Source organism: Rhinoderma darwinii, chromosome 1 (genome assembly GCF_050947455.1).
Source record: "Rhinoderma darwinii isolate aRhiDar2 chromosome 1, aRhiDar2.hap1, whole genome shotgun sequence".
Lineage (NCBI taxonomy): Eukaryota > Metazoa > Chordata > Amphibia > Anura > Rhinodermatidae > Rhinoderma > Rhinoderma darwinii.
In genome coordinates, this window is record NC_134687.1 from 494,118,678 (window position 1) to 494,136,598 (window position 17,921).

Sequence of the window (17,921 nt, forward strand, 5' to 3'; positions counted from 1 at the left end):
AAAAACGTTCTCTTGCTTTTCTTGTCATTAAACGTCCGTTAATATCGCAGCGAGAACACAAGTGTGTCAAATAAAAAATGGGAAACATACCGTTTTAAATAGTGCTTAAGAGGAATAAGAGTTAAATATTGGAATATACTTACCTTATTGATTCTGTGCCATCTGTACCGCCGGTCAATGGTCCTGGTGGTTTACCAGCTGTAATTGATGAAGTGACATCTTTGTGATGTAATGTGATCTGATCAAAGCCCACCACTGTGTGAAATTGTGCTCACTAAAAAGGCAGCAGAAGTGCTAAAGAGGGTTCCCACCCTCATGATTCCTTAGATCTAGAACACTGTCTTTAAAAATAAAAATAAAGGCTCAAGGAAAGGTTGTCATAAGACCGCTTTGAGTCTTCTATATGACTAGTAAGGCTCACAGTAGGGGGGAAGCCAACATATGATTATTGGCATACGTGGCAAACCACTGCCGGCCCGAATGCCATTCAGTGAGGGACTTACAGCATTTTTCTATAATGGGACAATTTTTCATTTTACGAAAATAGCTTAAAATCCCTGATATTAAAATGCCAACTAAGACTATTGCCCTAACAATTAATTATCTCCACATTTGTCTGACTGGTGCCAGCTCTATCTGCACTACTTGTATTTTTAGTGAGAAGTGTGTGACGCTGATTGGTCACTGATTGGTCAGCGTCATACACTTCTCTGTACAACACCCAGTTGGTAAAAAAAAGTAAAAACACGCCCAGTTGGTCTTTAAGAAACTAATCTAAAATTGCTCATAACTTGCTAAAAAATGATCGTTTTTCAAAATAAAAACCACTGCTGTTATCTACATTACAGCGCCGATCAGATTATGTAGGAGATAGTGCACTTATAATCTGGTGACAGAGCCTCTTTAACTATATATTTTTACAATTTGGAGAACCATGTGCTGTAGTACTAGAGCCTCATGCACATGGCAAGGCCATGTACATGCAGCCTCTAATGTGGCACACAGATTCCCAATGGAGCTATTGGCACTCCATATGCTGCAGTATGTTGCCTCCTTGTGGCACCGTATTCGCCCCTAAAAGCAATTGTGCTTAATAACATTTTGTGTACAAAGCCTCTACGGAGCCATAAGCACTCTATAGGACGCCATATGGTGCCTAAGTATGGCATCATACTTTCCTATTGAAGCAAGTGTGCTCACAAGAAGGTCAGCAGAAGTTTATCGTATAAACATACAATAAAACGTGACGTAATTTTTTTCTCACAGGTTACGTATTTGCCTCCCGTTGAAAACGAAGGCTAAAGGAGGTACAGTAAGAGCCCATGGATTAGGAATGTCCTAATCAACTATAGACATGTCAACTTTCTGCTCTATACATCAGGAAGCCCTGAAGTCTAACTGCTGGGTTGTCATCACTGACATTTCAGATTCTTTAGTTTCCATTGTATATTTAAAGACACTAATGGATGTAAATTCTAAGGCATCTGACATAAGCTTTATAGTTCTTGATTGCAATGTAATACGGTCTTGCCTGAAATCAGTGGATTCTACATTTACCATCTTTCTGCTTAAGAAATAGAATTACACGTAACAGTTTAAAGACGTCACAAGTAAATAATCTGTTTTAAACGTCATCTCTCAAATTGTTTTTAATATTTATTTCCTAGAATGCTACACTGTCAACGGGGGTGATTACAGAGGAACCCAAAACCAAACATCTCTGGACTGTGTGAAGCCTTGCCTCTTCTGGAACGAGACTTTTCAACATCCATACAATACTTTGAAATACCCCAATGGTGAGGGAGGTTTGGGAGATCACAACTACTGCAGGTACAAATGCAAATTATTCCATATTCACACATTGATTCGTATATATTCTAAAAAGTAGTGCTATAAAAATAAAAAATAAATTCTCTATAAAAAATGCCCCATTTCCAACCAGCTCTGTGACAGACCTTTGCTCAAAGTTCTTTTGTCAGTCAAATGCATCATAAAAACGAATGTTGCTACTGTTATATTACTGGGCCTAGTTTTTTTCCTAGACATTGCCAGAACTATTCACTGTGCCCTGAAGTGCTGGCATCTGTGATTGGCAAACTCAGAGTTGCCAACTGTGCAGAAGGAATAAGTGATATTTTTAGACCATGCCTTGGCATCTAACACTGACTACAGCAGTGCAAGCCAGCGTGAAGTTGTATAGACAAAGAAATAAAGTTATTTTAATAGTATGTTCTACTGCAGTGTTTAGCTAGCTGTCTGTCTCCTGTTTTGTATGTGTCCCAGACTATCTGTCCAAACACTACAACCTGCAACCTTGTAAGCCGGCTAGAATAGTCATCACTCAATAAAATGGGCTATCTAAACTGTTTTTTTGATATTGGTTCCTGACTAGCTTGAAAATGCTAAACATTAGTGGCTTAACATACAGGTGTAGTCTCTTATACTGTACATGGATCTTATCCGATTCATTTCTAAGTATTGAGTGGTAAAATATTGTTATATATGTTACCCTAGTGTGAGAAGTTATTTAGGATGAATTTATGTGAAACAGTTTTTATGTATAATTTAACCCCTACGCGCACCACAACGTAATAGCACGTTGTGGTGCAGGGGGTGATGTTTGATGTTTAAAGGCCCCCGGGACTGCTTCTCTAAAGTAATGTAAAAAATAAACAAAATTGGTATTTGGCATCTGGTAATTGGTAATTGGCATCTGTAAAAGTCCGAACTATTACAATATACCATTATTTAACATGCACGGTGAATGCCGTAAAAAACTAAAATGCCAGAATCGCTGTTTCTTGGTCACTTCATATCCCACAAAAAATGAAATAAAAAGTGATCAAAAAGTCTCATGTAGCTCATACCGCTCAATCAACAGAAAAATAAAAAAATTATGGCTCTCAGAATATGGCGACAAAACACATACCGTATTTTTTGGACTATAAGACGCAGTTTTTAGCAAGAATAAATCTTGCTAAAAAGTCCCTGCGTCTTATAGTCCGCAGTCAAGGGACACGGCAGCGCCGGGCGCCATGACCGCTTCATTACTTAACCACTTCCCGACCCACAACGTGCCGGCACATCATGGAGCGGGAGTGGATGATGTATGGAGCGGGCTCACACACTGCGCCCGCTCCATACACTGCAGGTGTCAGCTTCTGACACGCTGCTCTAACGGCCAGGAACAGCAATTTCGCTGTTCCTGGCAGTTTAAAGGTCTTGCGCCATAAAACACATGTATCCCCTATCCACAGGATAGGGGATACATGTGTGATTGATAAGGAGAACGGGGACAGAAGGTCACCAGGAGCGCTGCATGAGAAGCTGTGGCTTCTGCGTTCTGGGTCCAGCAGCTTTATAGAGATCAATGGGATTCTTCTGCGCATGCGCGAGCGGCTCTCGATTGATCTCTATGGAGCTGCGGAACAGATAAGCCGGACACAGAACCCGGAAGTTCAGGCTTCTCATGTAGTACTCTTGGTAACTTTCGGTCCCCTGTTCTCCTTATCGCTGGGGGTCCCAGCGGTCGGACCCCCAGTGATCTTACATGTAGCCCCTATCCTGTGGATAGGGGATAAAAGTGTTTTATGGCAAACCCCTTTAACTAGTTAAATGCTGTGGTCAATAGCGACCGCGGCATTTATAGGGGTTTTTCTATGAAGGATATTTATGACATATCCACAGGATATGTGATAAATGTCAGATAGATGCTGGTCCCACCTCTGGGACCCGCACCTATCTCTAGAACAGGGCCCCTCTAAAGCTTTCTGTGCTCTCCCGGCCACTTGATTACATGTGGTGTTACTGAAACAGCGTAACTCGCGGAGCTGCGCTATTTCCGTAACTCCCATAGAACTGAACAGTAGTTACAGAAACAGCGTAGCTCGCATGCTACGCTGCTTACGTAACTGTCATTCACTACTATGTGAGTTCGGGAAACAGAGTAGAAACACTGTTTCAGTAACTCCACATGTAGCCAAGTGGCCGCTGGTTCAAGTCCCCTAGGGGAACTAATAAATGTGTAGGAAAAAAAAATGTTAGATACATTTTCAGGAGTGTAAAAAAAATATATATTAAGATTTTAAAAAAAACTTTTTCCCATTTTTCCCCAAGCACATGTAAAAAACACAATAATTTGGTATCGCTGTGTCCCTAAAAGTCTGATCTATTACAATATACCATTATTTAACTCGCACGGTGAGTTTAAAAATTGAAAACATCAAAATAGTTTTTGGGTCACCTTAGTGCTTAAAATATGAAATTAAAAAAAATTGCATGTACCAAAAAATGGTGCCAATAAAACGACCTGCTTGTCCCGCAAAAAGTAAGCCCTCACACCGGTTCAATCGATGAAAAAAATATAAAAAAATTTTGGCTCTCAGAAATCGCCGTCTTTTTTCCTATTCCAACCCAAAAAAAAATCTTCCCAGTTTCCCACTACATTATATGGTATAATAAATGGTGCCGTGAAAACTACAAGTCGTCCTGCAAAAAACAAGCCCTCATATAGCTTTATGGACAGAAAAATAAAAAAGTTATGGCTTTTGGAAGGTGGGGAGGAAAAAATGAAAGTGAAAATCCCACAAATTGCTGCGTCCTGAAAGGGTTAATAAAAAAACGAAGAATATTTGTTGGCGCTCTCAGTGAATCAAAACTACTGGACGATTTCATTAGCACATTTCTGCCGGACCTAATGAAAAAAATCATTATATCCAGATTTAATATAATTAATGGCTACAATATTATGTATTACTAATTCTATGATGATAATAGTAATAATAATAATAATAATAATAATAATACTTCATTACTGTCATTATTGGACTTAACCTAAATCAAGATACAAGATATTGAAAGTGGCTAGCGGGTTCTAAGAATGCTCCAGGTGATCACATAAAGTCTCATTAAAGGCCACCATTTTATTTATGACACTTTTGACATAATTTACAGGAGAAAAATGCTGAAACAAGTCATATTTTATTAAATAAAATTTTATTAACAGCCTCCATCTCCATTCAGACAGCTGTCTACAATGTATGGTCAGCATAAGTCTTTCGGCCTGTTATCGCTCTATAATAATCTTATTACTAGAAATGTGATATTCATTACAGGTAAATAAGTACTTTACAAACAGATCGTTATAATATTCTACTATTTCTGTTTGGGGGAATTAAGAAGGCCATATGCATTATGATTTATCAGGACTCTTGTTAGAAAATATTCCTAAGCTATTTGAAATTTTAAGAATGTCATAAAGATAACTTTAATACTTTCTTGCGACCTATTTGAACATTATTATTATTACTATTATTATTATTATTATTATTATTATTATTATTATTATTATAACAAGTTGCTTTGTTGCACAATTTAAAATGTATAAAAAATATGTTTTTTCACAATCGTAACTACAGTTTTTGTCCCTGATTAAATAAGGTGCGGATGCTGTATGTTCACTATGTTACTGGATTCATGTAATATTTACTATTTAGGATCCAATGATCATTATAAAGCTTTTGGACACAATTATGGTTTTATGTTCCACATTATACCAACCGTTGCGAAAACATGTTTACCAGCGCCAAAGTGTGTGCTAATAATTCCAAAATATTTATCTGGAATGGATAATATAAACAGGTGTAACCTAGCAAAGCACTCTAGACATGAGTAATTATGGAATAAGCAGATCATATTTGTTCTCTGTATTGCAGAGAAATTTGTTTAACATAGATGACAATGATACGGACATTACTGAATCCAGAGGAAATTCTGTGATCTCTTGTATAGCTCTTGCAGCATTGATCTCAACTACAGTGCACAAATTACTCCCCCCTTATATCCCTGCATAATTCACAAATCTAAGGACATCCATGAAAAGGGAAGGACAGAGCAGTCAACTCAGTCAATGAAGACAGAAGGCGGATTTTATCAATCCCAGACTACCAACAGACATTGCAGCCTTGGCTCTATTCACATTTGCATCCTGGTTTCCATATATATATATATATATATATATATATATATATATATATACAATGGAAACTAGGATGCAGTGCCAGGTTTGACAGACCCCTTTGACTTATAATGGTTCCATTGTGGTGTCCTTCATGTTAACGGTAAGAGTAGCGCTACATGCAGGACTATTCTTTTCATCAAATCTAACAGAATTTCCAACAGAAATAAAATAAAGGAGAGAAGGACCATCCCAATACATATACAGTATAGATTTTTTATTTTTTATTATTCATTTATAAAGGATAAGCACAATAATATTTATGGCTAAGGATAATTTTATACCAAGATTCTTCACTACATCAGCTATATATCTTTGTAGCAAAAGAAAGTATAAAGACTTACCTATAGACTTCTATTGTGCATTTATTTGATAAGTTAACATCTGAATACCTTTTCTTGAAAAGCACTTAGAAGCGAAGACTACCATGCTTTTCAGAACCACATACACGTATACGTGAGACAGCCCTGTTCCTAAAAACAGCCACCCCGGTGAACAGCTGATAGCCATGGTACCAGTTTGCTAGGTGAAGTTTAGGTCAGATATACATTGCTATTAAGTATTTCAAATTAATGGGCAACGTGGACAGGCCTTGATATATATTTACTGTACACAAAATCAATGATCATACAGGCCTGAATTCAGTAAATGTGTGTCTATATGTTAAAACATATATTTGAGCATTATTAATATTATATATTTTTTTTATTACCTACTGAAGTTGTTATGGAACAATCAGAAACATCTTGATCTAAGAAATGTGTGAAGGAAATAGAATTTTGTAACATACCTTTTTAAAGTGTGCAGTTACATTGATGATGTTTTCCGGTGACACAGATATTTGTCCACTTGGTATATTTTTCTTCTGATTTTATTTATGGGGATTCAAAGTAATGCCCTGTATACTGTATTTATAAGGGCACAAAAAACCATTTTTGTTTAACATGGAAAAATTATATAATTTTCCAATTTGCTAATATCATTTCTGATCTAACAGCTCAACAGGATACAAGAAAATTGCAGCAACCCTGCTGAGCGTGAACAGCAGTTTTTATATTATTAGTATTTTGAAGAATAGATTAACTGCATTGTTGTAAGCTGAATTTTCCAAAGCTGCAGAAACCTCAGGGTAAATTACTAGGGGCCATTGTAAAACTGAATATAGCCATTTTTTTGTGACAATAACATATGGTCTATTTAAAAAAAACAAAAAACTGACTATATCTGAAGAATCTTGAGTAGCGCGTTCAAAAGAAAAAACTATTGGTTGAAAAGTTCCACAACACTTTGGGGGAGATTTATCAATGTTTTTTTAAGGGCCTGTTCACATCTGCGTCAGTGTTTCCGTTGTTCTGCTCCATCAGAGGACACTATCGGCACCCGATGGAACCCATTGACGTTAACGGGCTCCGTAGGGTTTCCGTCATGGTATCCATGATTTTATCGGACGCAATAGCGTAGCATGCCGCGCTATTATTTCCAGTATTTTCGGCCAGATCTGTGAGGCATGCCCCTAATGGAGCCTCCAAAGCAGATGTGAACAGGCTCTAAGATGCATGAATTCCCAAGTCAGCGAAATAGTGGAAATTTTGCCAAGTTTGTCAAAATGGCTTGCATGTCATTCGAAATTTGATGCAACTTACAAGATATGTTAGCTACTTTCTCACCACTTCATGGCTGGTGTACATGTACAACAATAATTTGGTACAAGTAAATGGTACACATCTATAATAAATATAGCATTTTACAACTTCACCTTTTTGTTTTTACATAAAAAGCATCCAAAACACAACAAATTTGTCGTACACCACTTACTCCATTTTTTGGCACAATATGGGACATAAGTCTGAGGCTTACTAAATCTCCCCTTATGTTTCAACTGCTAAACTGTTAACACTTTAAAGAGGACCTGTCACCTTTCTTGATATGTCTATTTTGGCACTTGTATTCCCCATGAAATAACAATTTTTGAACATATTTTGTTAGAACTCTGCATTGTGCCGTTTCTGGGTGTTACCCAGTGGCGGATTAAGAAGACCATGGGCCCTGGGCTGTTACCCAAACTTGGGCCCCCCTTCTCCACCACCACCCTGCCGCGCAGTAACTATTGCTAACACTACCTTTTTGCACACGCATTAACAAATGGGTGTGATTCCCCTTTCACAGGGATGTGTCCCTACATACTGAAAGTATCATACTGTGCAGGGACACATCCCCCCATGTAGATAAAGCCACACACACACCCCCCTGTAGATAAAGCCACACACACCCCCCTGTAGATAAAGCCACACACACCCCCCTGTAGATAAAGCCACACACACACAACCGCCTGTAGATAGAGCCACACACACACACACACACACACACACACACACCCCTGTTGATAGAGCCACACACCCCTGTAGAGAGCGTCACACAGTCCCCTGTAGAGAGCGTCACACAGCCCCCTATAGATAGTATCACACGGCACTCCCCCTTGTATATAGTGCCACACAGCGCTCCCTCCCCCCTTGTATATAGTGCCGCACAGCGCTCCCCCCCTTGTATATAGTGCTACACAGCGTCGCTGCAGCCCTGGGATGACATTTTATCCCATATGACTGCTGCAGCCTGTGATTGGCCTGTGATTGGCTGCAGCGGTCACATGGGGTGAAACGTCATCCCAGGAGGCCGGCCCGGACGAAGAAACAGAATTCTGGGCAAGTATAAGATTTTTATTTTTTCTAAATTGCGTTTTTACATAACATCTGCTATCTGTTGCGGGTTTTACCTCCCCATTGAGTTAAATGGGGAAAACCCGAAACAAATGAGCAGCGTTTACGTAAATACAATTGACATGCTGCGAAATAAAAAAACGCACCGCAGCTTTTTATTTCCCGCTTATCATTTACGCAGCATGTGGAAGAGAATGGTTCACATCTAATCTACTTTGCTGCTACTGTATTAGGGCTTGTCCACACTTAACGGAATTGCTGCGCATTTTCCGCCCGGAAAATACACAGAATACAGTAGCGGCAAAGTGAGTGACATTTAACAAATCTCATCCAGACGCTGCGTAAAATTTCCAACCATACATTTTGTCCTGCGGTGCGTATTTCTCGTACTGCAGCATGTCAATCCCTGCTGCGGAAAGTGACTGAATTGCTGCGTTTTTTCAGAGGAGACGTCACCATCCCCCAACACTGAGAAAAACGCAGCAAAATACGCACCACTTACTGCAGTAAAAACCACAGGAAATGGTGCTTTTTTTCTGCAGCGGAATTTCTGCTGAAATATATATATACACACACACACACACATACACACACTATACATATGTATGTATATATACACACTATCTCTATCACAGACAAAGTGACAAAGTACTCACATTATGCACAAAGTACGCACAGTACACAAAGTACGCACATTATGCACAAAGTACGCACAGTACACAAAGTACGCACAGTACACAAAGTACGCACATTATGCACAAAGTACGCACATTATGCACAAAGTACGCACAGTACACAAAGTACGCACAGTACACAAAGTACGCACATTATGCACAAAGTACGAACAGTACACAAAGTACGCACATTATGCACAAAGTACGCACATTATGCACAAAGTACGCACAGTGCACAAAGTACGCACAGTACACAAAGTACGCACATTATGCACAAAGTACGCACATTATGCACACGCATTAACAAATGGGTGTGATTCCCCTTTCACAGGGATGTGTCCCTACATACTGAAAGTATCATACTGTGCAGGGACACATCCCCCCATGTAGATAAAGCCACACACACACCCCCCTGTAGATAAAGCCACACACACCCCCCTGTAGATAAAGCCACACACACCCCCCTGTAGATAAAGCCACACACACACAACCGCCTGTGGATAGAGCCACACACACACACACACACACACACACACCCCTGTTGATAGAGCCACACACCCCTGTAGAGAGCGTCACACAGTCCCCTGTAGAGAGCGTCACACAGCCCCCTATAGATAGTATCACACGGCACTCCCCCTTGTATATAGTGCCACACAGCGCTCCCTCCCCCCTTGTATATAGTGCCGCACAGCGCTCCCCCCTTGTATATAGTGCTACACAGCGTCGCTGCAGCCCTGGGATGACATTTTATCCCATATGACTGCTGCAGCCTGTGATTGGCCTGTGATTGGCTGCAGCGGTCACATGGGGTGAAACGTCATCCCAGGAGGCCGGCCCGGACGAAGAAACAGAATTCTGGGCAAGTATAAGATTTTTATTTTTTCTAAATTGCGTTTTTACATAACATCTGCTATCTGTTGCGGGTTTTACCTCCCCATTGAGTTAAATGGGGAAAACCCGAAACAAATGAGCAGCGTTTACGTAAATACAATTGACATGCTGCGAAATAAAAAAACGCACCGCAGCTTTTTATTTCCCGCTTATCATTTACGCAGCATGTGGAAGAGAATGGTTCACATCTAATCTACTTTGCTGCTACTGTATTAGGGCTTGTCCACACTTAACGGAATTGCTGCGCATTTTCCGCCCGGAAAATACACAGAATACAGTAGCGGCAAAGTGAGTGACATTTAACAAATCTCATCCAGACGCTGCGTAAAATTTCCAACCATACATTTTGTCCTGCGGTGCGTATTTCTCGTACTGCAGCATGTCAATCCCTGCTGCGGAAAGTGACTGAATTGCTGCGTTTTTTCAGAGGAGACGTCACCATCCCCCAACACTGAGAAAAACGCAGCAAAATACGCACCACTTACTGCAGTAAAAACCACAGGAAATGGTGCTTTTTTTCTGCAGCGGAATTTCTGCTGAAATATATATATACACACACACACACACATACACACACTATACATATGTATGTATATATACACACTATCTCTATCACAGACAAAGTGACAAAGTACTCACATTATGCACAAAGTACGCACAGTACACAAAGTACGCACAGTACACAAAGTACGCACATTATGCACAAAGTACGCACAGTACACAAAGTACGCACATTATGCACAAAGTACGCACATTATGCACAAAGTACGCACAGTACACAAAGTACGCACAGTACACAAAGTACGCACATTATGCACAAAGTACGAACAGTACACAAAGTACGCACATTATGCACAAAGTACGCACATTATGCACAAAGTACGCACAGTGCACAAAGTACGCACAGTACACAAAGTACGCACATTATGCACAAAGTACGCACATTATGCACAAAGTACGCACATTATGCACAAAGTACGCACATTATGCACAAAGTACGCACAGTACACAAAGTACGCACATTATGCACAAAGTACGCACAGTACACAAAGTACACACATTATGCACAAAGTACGCACATTATGCACAAAGTACACAAAGTAGGCACATTATACACAAAGTACGCACATTATGCACAAAGTACGCACATTATGCACAAAGTACGCAAATTATGCACAAAGTACACAAAGTAGGCACATTATACACAAAGTACGCACATTATGCACAAAGTACGCACATTATGCACAAAGTACACAAAGTAGGCACATTATACACAAAGTACGCACATTATGCACAAAGTACACAAAGTAGGCACATTATACACAAAGTACGCACATTATGCACAAAGTACACAAAGTAGGCACATTATACACAAAGTACGCACATTATGCACAAAGTACGCACATTATGCACAAAGTACGCACATTATGCACAAAGTACACAAAGTAGGCACATTATGCACAAAGTACGCACTTTATGCCCAAAGTACGCACAGTACACAAAGTACGCACATTATGCACAAAGTACGCACATTATGCACAAAGTACACAAAGTAGGCACATTATGCACAAAGTACGCACATTATACACAAAGTACACCTTGTAAACACATGAATATGGACATTAAACACACATGAATATGGACATTAAACACACATGAATATGGACATTAAACACACATGAATATGGACATTAAACATACATGAATATGGACATTAAACATACATGAATATGGACATTAAACATACATGGATATGGACATTAAACACACATGAATATGGACATTAAACATACATGAATATGGACATTAAACACACATGAATATGGACATTAAACACACATGCACTTATCTTTTATGTCTTCACTGCAGCTCTTCTCCTGCTCACAGCACAGAGCCCGCCGACAGTCTCCCCTCTCCCATGTCCCGACAGCTAGCAGCAGAGGAGAGATGTTTAGAGCAGGGAAGGGGGGCTGGAGGGGGAGCTTCTAAAGCAGCACAGACCCCGGCTGCTAAGTAGAAGCGAAGCTCCTCTCGCCTGACAGGTGCGGTCCTGGCACTGGGGCTCCCTCCGGTGCTAGCGACGCCACTGGGCATGAGGGGGTTCGGGCGGTCATGGGCCCCCTGGGAGCCTTGGGCCCCCTGGGATCCTTGGGCCCCGGGCGGCCGCCCGAAACGCCCTAATGATAATCCGCCACTTTTGTTACCATTATCCCTGTCCAAACTGATTAGACATTGTCGATCTATATAGGGACACACCCCCTGTTGTCAATTTATTAATACATTTCTAGGAGGAATAACAGAGGAACAAGACTCACTTTTTTACATTAATGTTTTAAAATAGTAGATGCCATATAGGGTAAACAACAATAAATTATTGGTTAAACTTATCAGAATAAGAACTCTTTTATCTATATGTAACTATAAAATCACAAAGGACATAAAAACAACAAATCAAGGAGGTGGAAGTTTACTGCTTCAGAGGGACAGGGTATCAGATACAAAGCTCACTTAGCCTGCCTAAAAGTTTTTGTAAGTTTATGACTTGCCTACCAAATTAATTGAAATAATAAAGGTATATTATAAGTTATATATGCACATTTTAAGGCATAAAGTTGTAAGCAAATTTATTATTGGGCACAATTGCCATTGATGGCAGGGTGGCATAACAAAGGGAATTGTTGCAATCAATTTTCCCACCCCACAACATGGCAGCGGCCGGCCTGTAAGGAGACAGAAAGGAGAGCCCCATACATTGGGGGAAGTTGAAAATGCAGGTCTGTGCTCAGTGCCATGTCCTACGGGGAGCTAAACTGGGAGAGTCACTTCTTGTAGATCATAGATTAAATAACAGCATGCAGTGTCAATCAGCTGCTTCTAAGGCCAGCAAGATATTATCGTGTATTAAAAGAGGCATGGGCGGACAGGGATATAATATTACCACTTTACAAAGCATTAGTGTGGCCTCATCTAGAATATGCAGTTCAGTTCTGGGCTCCAGTTCATATGCCCTGGAGTTGGAAAAATACAAAGAACAGCAACGAATCTAATAAGGGGCATGGAGAATTTAAGTTATGAGGAAAGATTAGAAGAAGTAAACCTATTTAGCCTTGAAATGAGACGACTAAGGGGGGACATGATTAACTTATATAAATATATTAATGTCACATACAAAAAATATAGTGAAAACCAGTTCCATGTAAAACCCCCTCAAAAGACAAGGGGGCACTCCCTCAGTCTGAAGAAAAAAAGGTTCAATCTTCAGAGGCGACAAGACTTCTTTACTGTGAGAACTGTGAATCTATGGAATAATCTACCGCAATAGCTGGTCGCTGCAGGTACAGTAGATGGCTGCAAAAAAGGCATAGATATTTTTTTTAAAATATCAGCGCCTATGTCAATGTATAGAATTCTTGTTTGAATATTGATCCAGTTAGGTTGCCACTTTGGATCAGGAGGGGATTTTTCCTTTTCGGGGAAGATTGGTGAATGCCTTATGAGTAATTTTTATATGTATTTATTTATTTTAACCTTTAGCTACAGGCTCATGGGCCCCGGTGCAAAAGTTCTTCTTGGGCCCGCCCCCCAAACTTCTTCTCATGGCTGATGGCCCGCAGCTTCAGCGGCATCGCTGGGTCTCCTAAGTGACCCAACGATGCAGCACTAGCAGCCAGGGGCATCGCTAAGGCCTTAAAGAGAACCTTTCACCTCCCCATACATTTGCAGCCGAGTGGAGCATGTAATGGGGAGGGCTGCACAAACCCTGGGGCACATCAAACATTTTTTATACCTTTTTATACCATTTTTAGATATCGGTGCCGTCATATTTGGTGCCCGATATTTAAATAATGCCCTGAAAAGTCAACGGGGTGTGTACTGGCAAGGGGGCGCGTTACTATGGCTGTGACACTGTCCAATCAGATATGGACAATGCCACAGCAAGAGAAGGAGAGAGAGTGTGCGATTGCAGTCTTTACACCCTTACTGGCAAGGGGGTGTGTCACTGCTACGGACAGTGTAAGAGCTGTGGAGAGGAGAGCACGCTCTCATCTCTTCAGCTCTTGCGAGATATCAGTCTTGTACTTTGTCTGCCGAACTGGCAAGGGGGCGTGTCACTGCTACGGAGAGTGTAAGAGCTGGGGAGCGCTTACACTGTCTGTAGCAGAGACACGCCCCCTTGCCAGGTCGGCAGACAATACAAGACTGATATCTCGCAAGAGCTGAAGAGATGAGAGCGCGCTCTCCTCTCCACAGCTCTTACACTGTTCGTAGCAGTGACACGCCCCCTTGCCAGTTCGGCAGAAAACGAATCTTGAAAACTGAAGAGTGAGAGTGAAAGCATGTATTCCTCGCTCTTGCTGTAACACTGTCCATATCTGATTGGATAGTGTCACAGCCTAAGCAACACACCCCCTTGCCAGTACACGCCCCGTTTAAATATAACGGCACCAAATATAACGGCACCGATATCTAAATAACGGAGCGAGATAGAAAAAAAAGTGAAGTGCCCCAGGGTTTGTTCAGCCCTCCCCATTACATGCTGCACATGTAAGGGGAGGTGAAAGGTTCTCTTTAAAATCTCAGGGGCAATAGCCCCAATACCAGAGGCGTAGATAGGTTCTCCAGCACCCGGGGCAAAGATTCAGTTTGGCGCCCCCCCATCCTCTTTCCCGACATCTCCTTCCCCCTCGCCATGTTTGTTTTCCCTACCAATCAATGACGTGTCATTTCTTTTCCACATTTTTTTTTATGTAACTCAAGCATAAAAATATTTCTACATTTTACAAGCAACATAGTTCTATACACATCCAGAACCCAGCTCATTACATATATACAGCACCAGAACAAAGCTCATTACATATATACTGCACCAGAACAAAGCTCAGTGCATAAATACAGCATCAGAACCAAGCTCAATACATATATACATCCCCAGAACCAAGCTCAGTAGATATATACAGCTCCAGTACCAAGCTCTGTACATATATACAGCACCAGAACAAAGCTCATTACATATATACAGCACCAGAACACAGCTCATTACATATATACAGTACCAGAACCAAGCTCAGTACATAAATACAGCTCCAGAACCAAGATCATTACATATATATACAGCACCAGAACAAAGCTTAAATACATAAATACAGCTCCACAACCAAGCTTAGTACGTAAATACAGCGCAAGAACCAAGCTCAGTACATATATATATAGTACCAAAACCAAGTTCAGTACATATATATAGCACCAGAACCCAGCTCATTACATATATACAACACCAGCACAAATACAGCTCAATTTAGTGCAACCCCTGCCATATAGGTTTGCACTAAATTGTTTCCAGCTCCCAGCATGGCCCAAACAATGGTAAGGATATGCTGGAAGTTGCTGTTTCAAAAAAAAAAAAAATAATTATATCATAATCATACCACCCGTCATCTCGCTGCAGATTATACAGTGATTACAGTACGGATTAGAGGCAGAATAAACATTTACACTAAAGAGACTCTGTCACCAAATTATAAGTGTCCTATCTCCTACATAAGGAGATGGGCGCTGTAATGTAGGTGACAGCAGTGCTTTTTATTTAGAAAAACAATCTATTTTTACCACGTTATTAGCGATTTTAGCTTTATGCTAATTAGTTTCTTAATGCCTAACTGGGCGTGTTTTAACTTTAGACGAAGTGGGCGTTGTACAGCGTCATACACTTCTCTACATTCATTTCCTCAGCGCAGAGATCCTGCTAGATCATTATGTGCTGTCTTATACTGACACATTAACGTTACTGAAGTGTCTTGACAGTGAATAGACATTCCTTCCAGCCAGGACGGGATGTCTAGTCACAATCCTGACACTTCAGTAACATTTGTGTGGGATTTACAGCAGAGCAAGCATAATCTCGCTGTAACCTGTCATTTACAGCGTGATCTCGCGAGATTAAGCTTGCTCTGCTATAAATCCCACACAAACATTACCAAAGTGTCAGGATTATGAATAGACGTCCCGTCCTGGCTGGAAGGAATGTCTATTCACTGTCAAGACACTTCAGTAAAGTTAATGTGTCAGTATAAGACAGCACAGCGTGAACAACGCAGTGTCACTATGCACGGAGGAAATTAATGGAGAGAAGTGTATGACGCTGATTGGTCACTGATTGGTCAGCGTCATACACTTTTCTTTACAACGCTCACTTGGTCTAAAGTAAAAACACGCCCAGTTGGGCAATAAGAAACTAATTAGCATAAAGCTAAATTCGCTCATAACGTGATCAAAATAGATTGTTTTTCTAAATAAAAAACACTGCTGTCACCTAAATTACAGCGCCCATCTCCTTATGTAGGCGATAGGGCACTTATAATGTGGTGACAGAGCCTCTTTAAGTGACTCACCGGTGACGTCTCAGATTCTAGTTATTTTTCTCCATCCGGTCCAGACCTCTAAGACTTCTCCCGGCCACAGCCCATTTCTTCAGTTTACCGCTCAGATGTCTTCAGCTTCTCACTTTTCAAACATTTCTACACCTATAAACAAAAATAAAGTTCTCATTATACCTTACACTACGCCCCTAAATATAATAGCACCATACACTGTTTCCCACACATACACCATGACCCCTGTAGATAGTGCCTGCCATAGAGCCCCCTGTAGATGGTGCCCCCCATAGAGCCCCCTGCAGATAGTGCCCCCCATATTGCCCACCCCTGTATATAGTGTTCCACATATAGCTCCCCTTATAGGTCTCCACAGATAGCACACCCATGTATATAGCCCCCCTGTAGATATAGCCGACCCCTGTATATAGTGCTCCACATATAGCCCACCTCTGTATATAGTGCTCCACAGATAGCCCACTCCTGTATATAGCCCACCCCAGTATATAGGGCTTCACATGTAGCTCACCCCTGTATATAGTGCTCCACATATACCCCTCCCCAGTATATAGCCCCCTATAGATAAAGCCCCCCCGTAGATAAAGCCCCCGTAGATAAAGCCCCCTGTAGATAAAGCCACCCCTGTAGATAAAGCCCCCCTTGTAGATAAGGCCCCCTGTAGATAAAGCCCCCCCCCCTGTAGCTAAAGCCCCCCCTCGTAGATAATGCCACACACTTTTTTATTAGGATAAAAATACAAACTCACCTTAATCTTGTTCCAGCACAGTCCGGCGGCAATGGAGACCTGCTCTCTTCTGCGCAGGTCTCCTGGGGTTGAACGACGCAAGCAGCACGATGACGTGATTGTGACGCTTGTGTGTATGAAAGGCGCTGATTGGCAGGGCAGAATGACTTTCCCTGTCAATCAGCGGGTCATACCCCCGGCCGCACGGGACAACAGGACACCACCCAGAATACGGGACTGTCCGGCTGAATCCGAGACGGTTGGGAGGTATAAGATAGATAATAGATAGATATGAGATGGATGGATAGATAGATAGATAGATAGATAGATAGATAGATAGATAGATAGATAGATAGATAGATAGATAGATAGATAGATAGATAGATAGATAGATAGATAGATAGATGATAGAATCCAAAAATCAGGCAGCACTCCAAGGTATAAGCAAAGTAGAAAAAGGTGCTTTATTGGTCCATATACACACGACGTTTCAGCTCAACACAGGAGCCT

At 41.0% G+C, this 17,921-nt stretch overlaps 1 protein-coding gene across 1 annotated transcript in view; it reads left to right on the plus strand.

Moving 5' to 3' along the window:
• KREMEN1 (kringle containing transmembrane protein 1) overlaps positions 1–17,921 on the plus strand; it is a 199,371-nt gene that overhangs the window by 75,776 nt on the left and 105,674 nt on the right. The window contains exon 2 of the mRNA XM_075835508.1: positions 1,668–1,830. Coding sequence (XP_075691623.1) covers positions 1,668–1,830 — 163 coding nt within the window. The remainder of the gene's footprint in view (positions 1–1,667; positions 1,831–17,921) is intronic.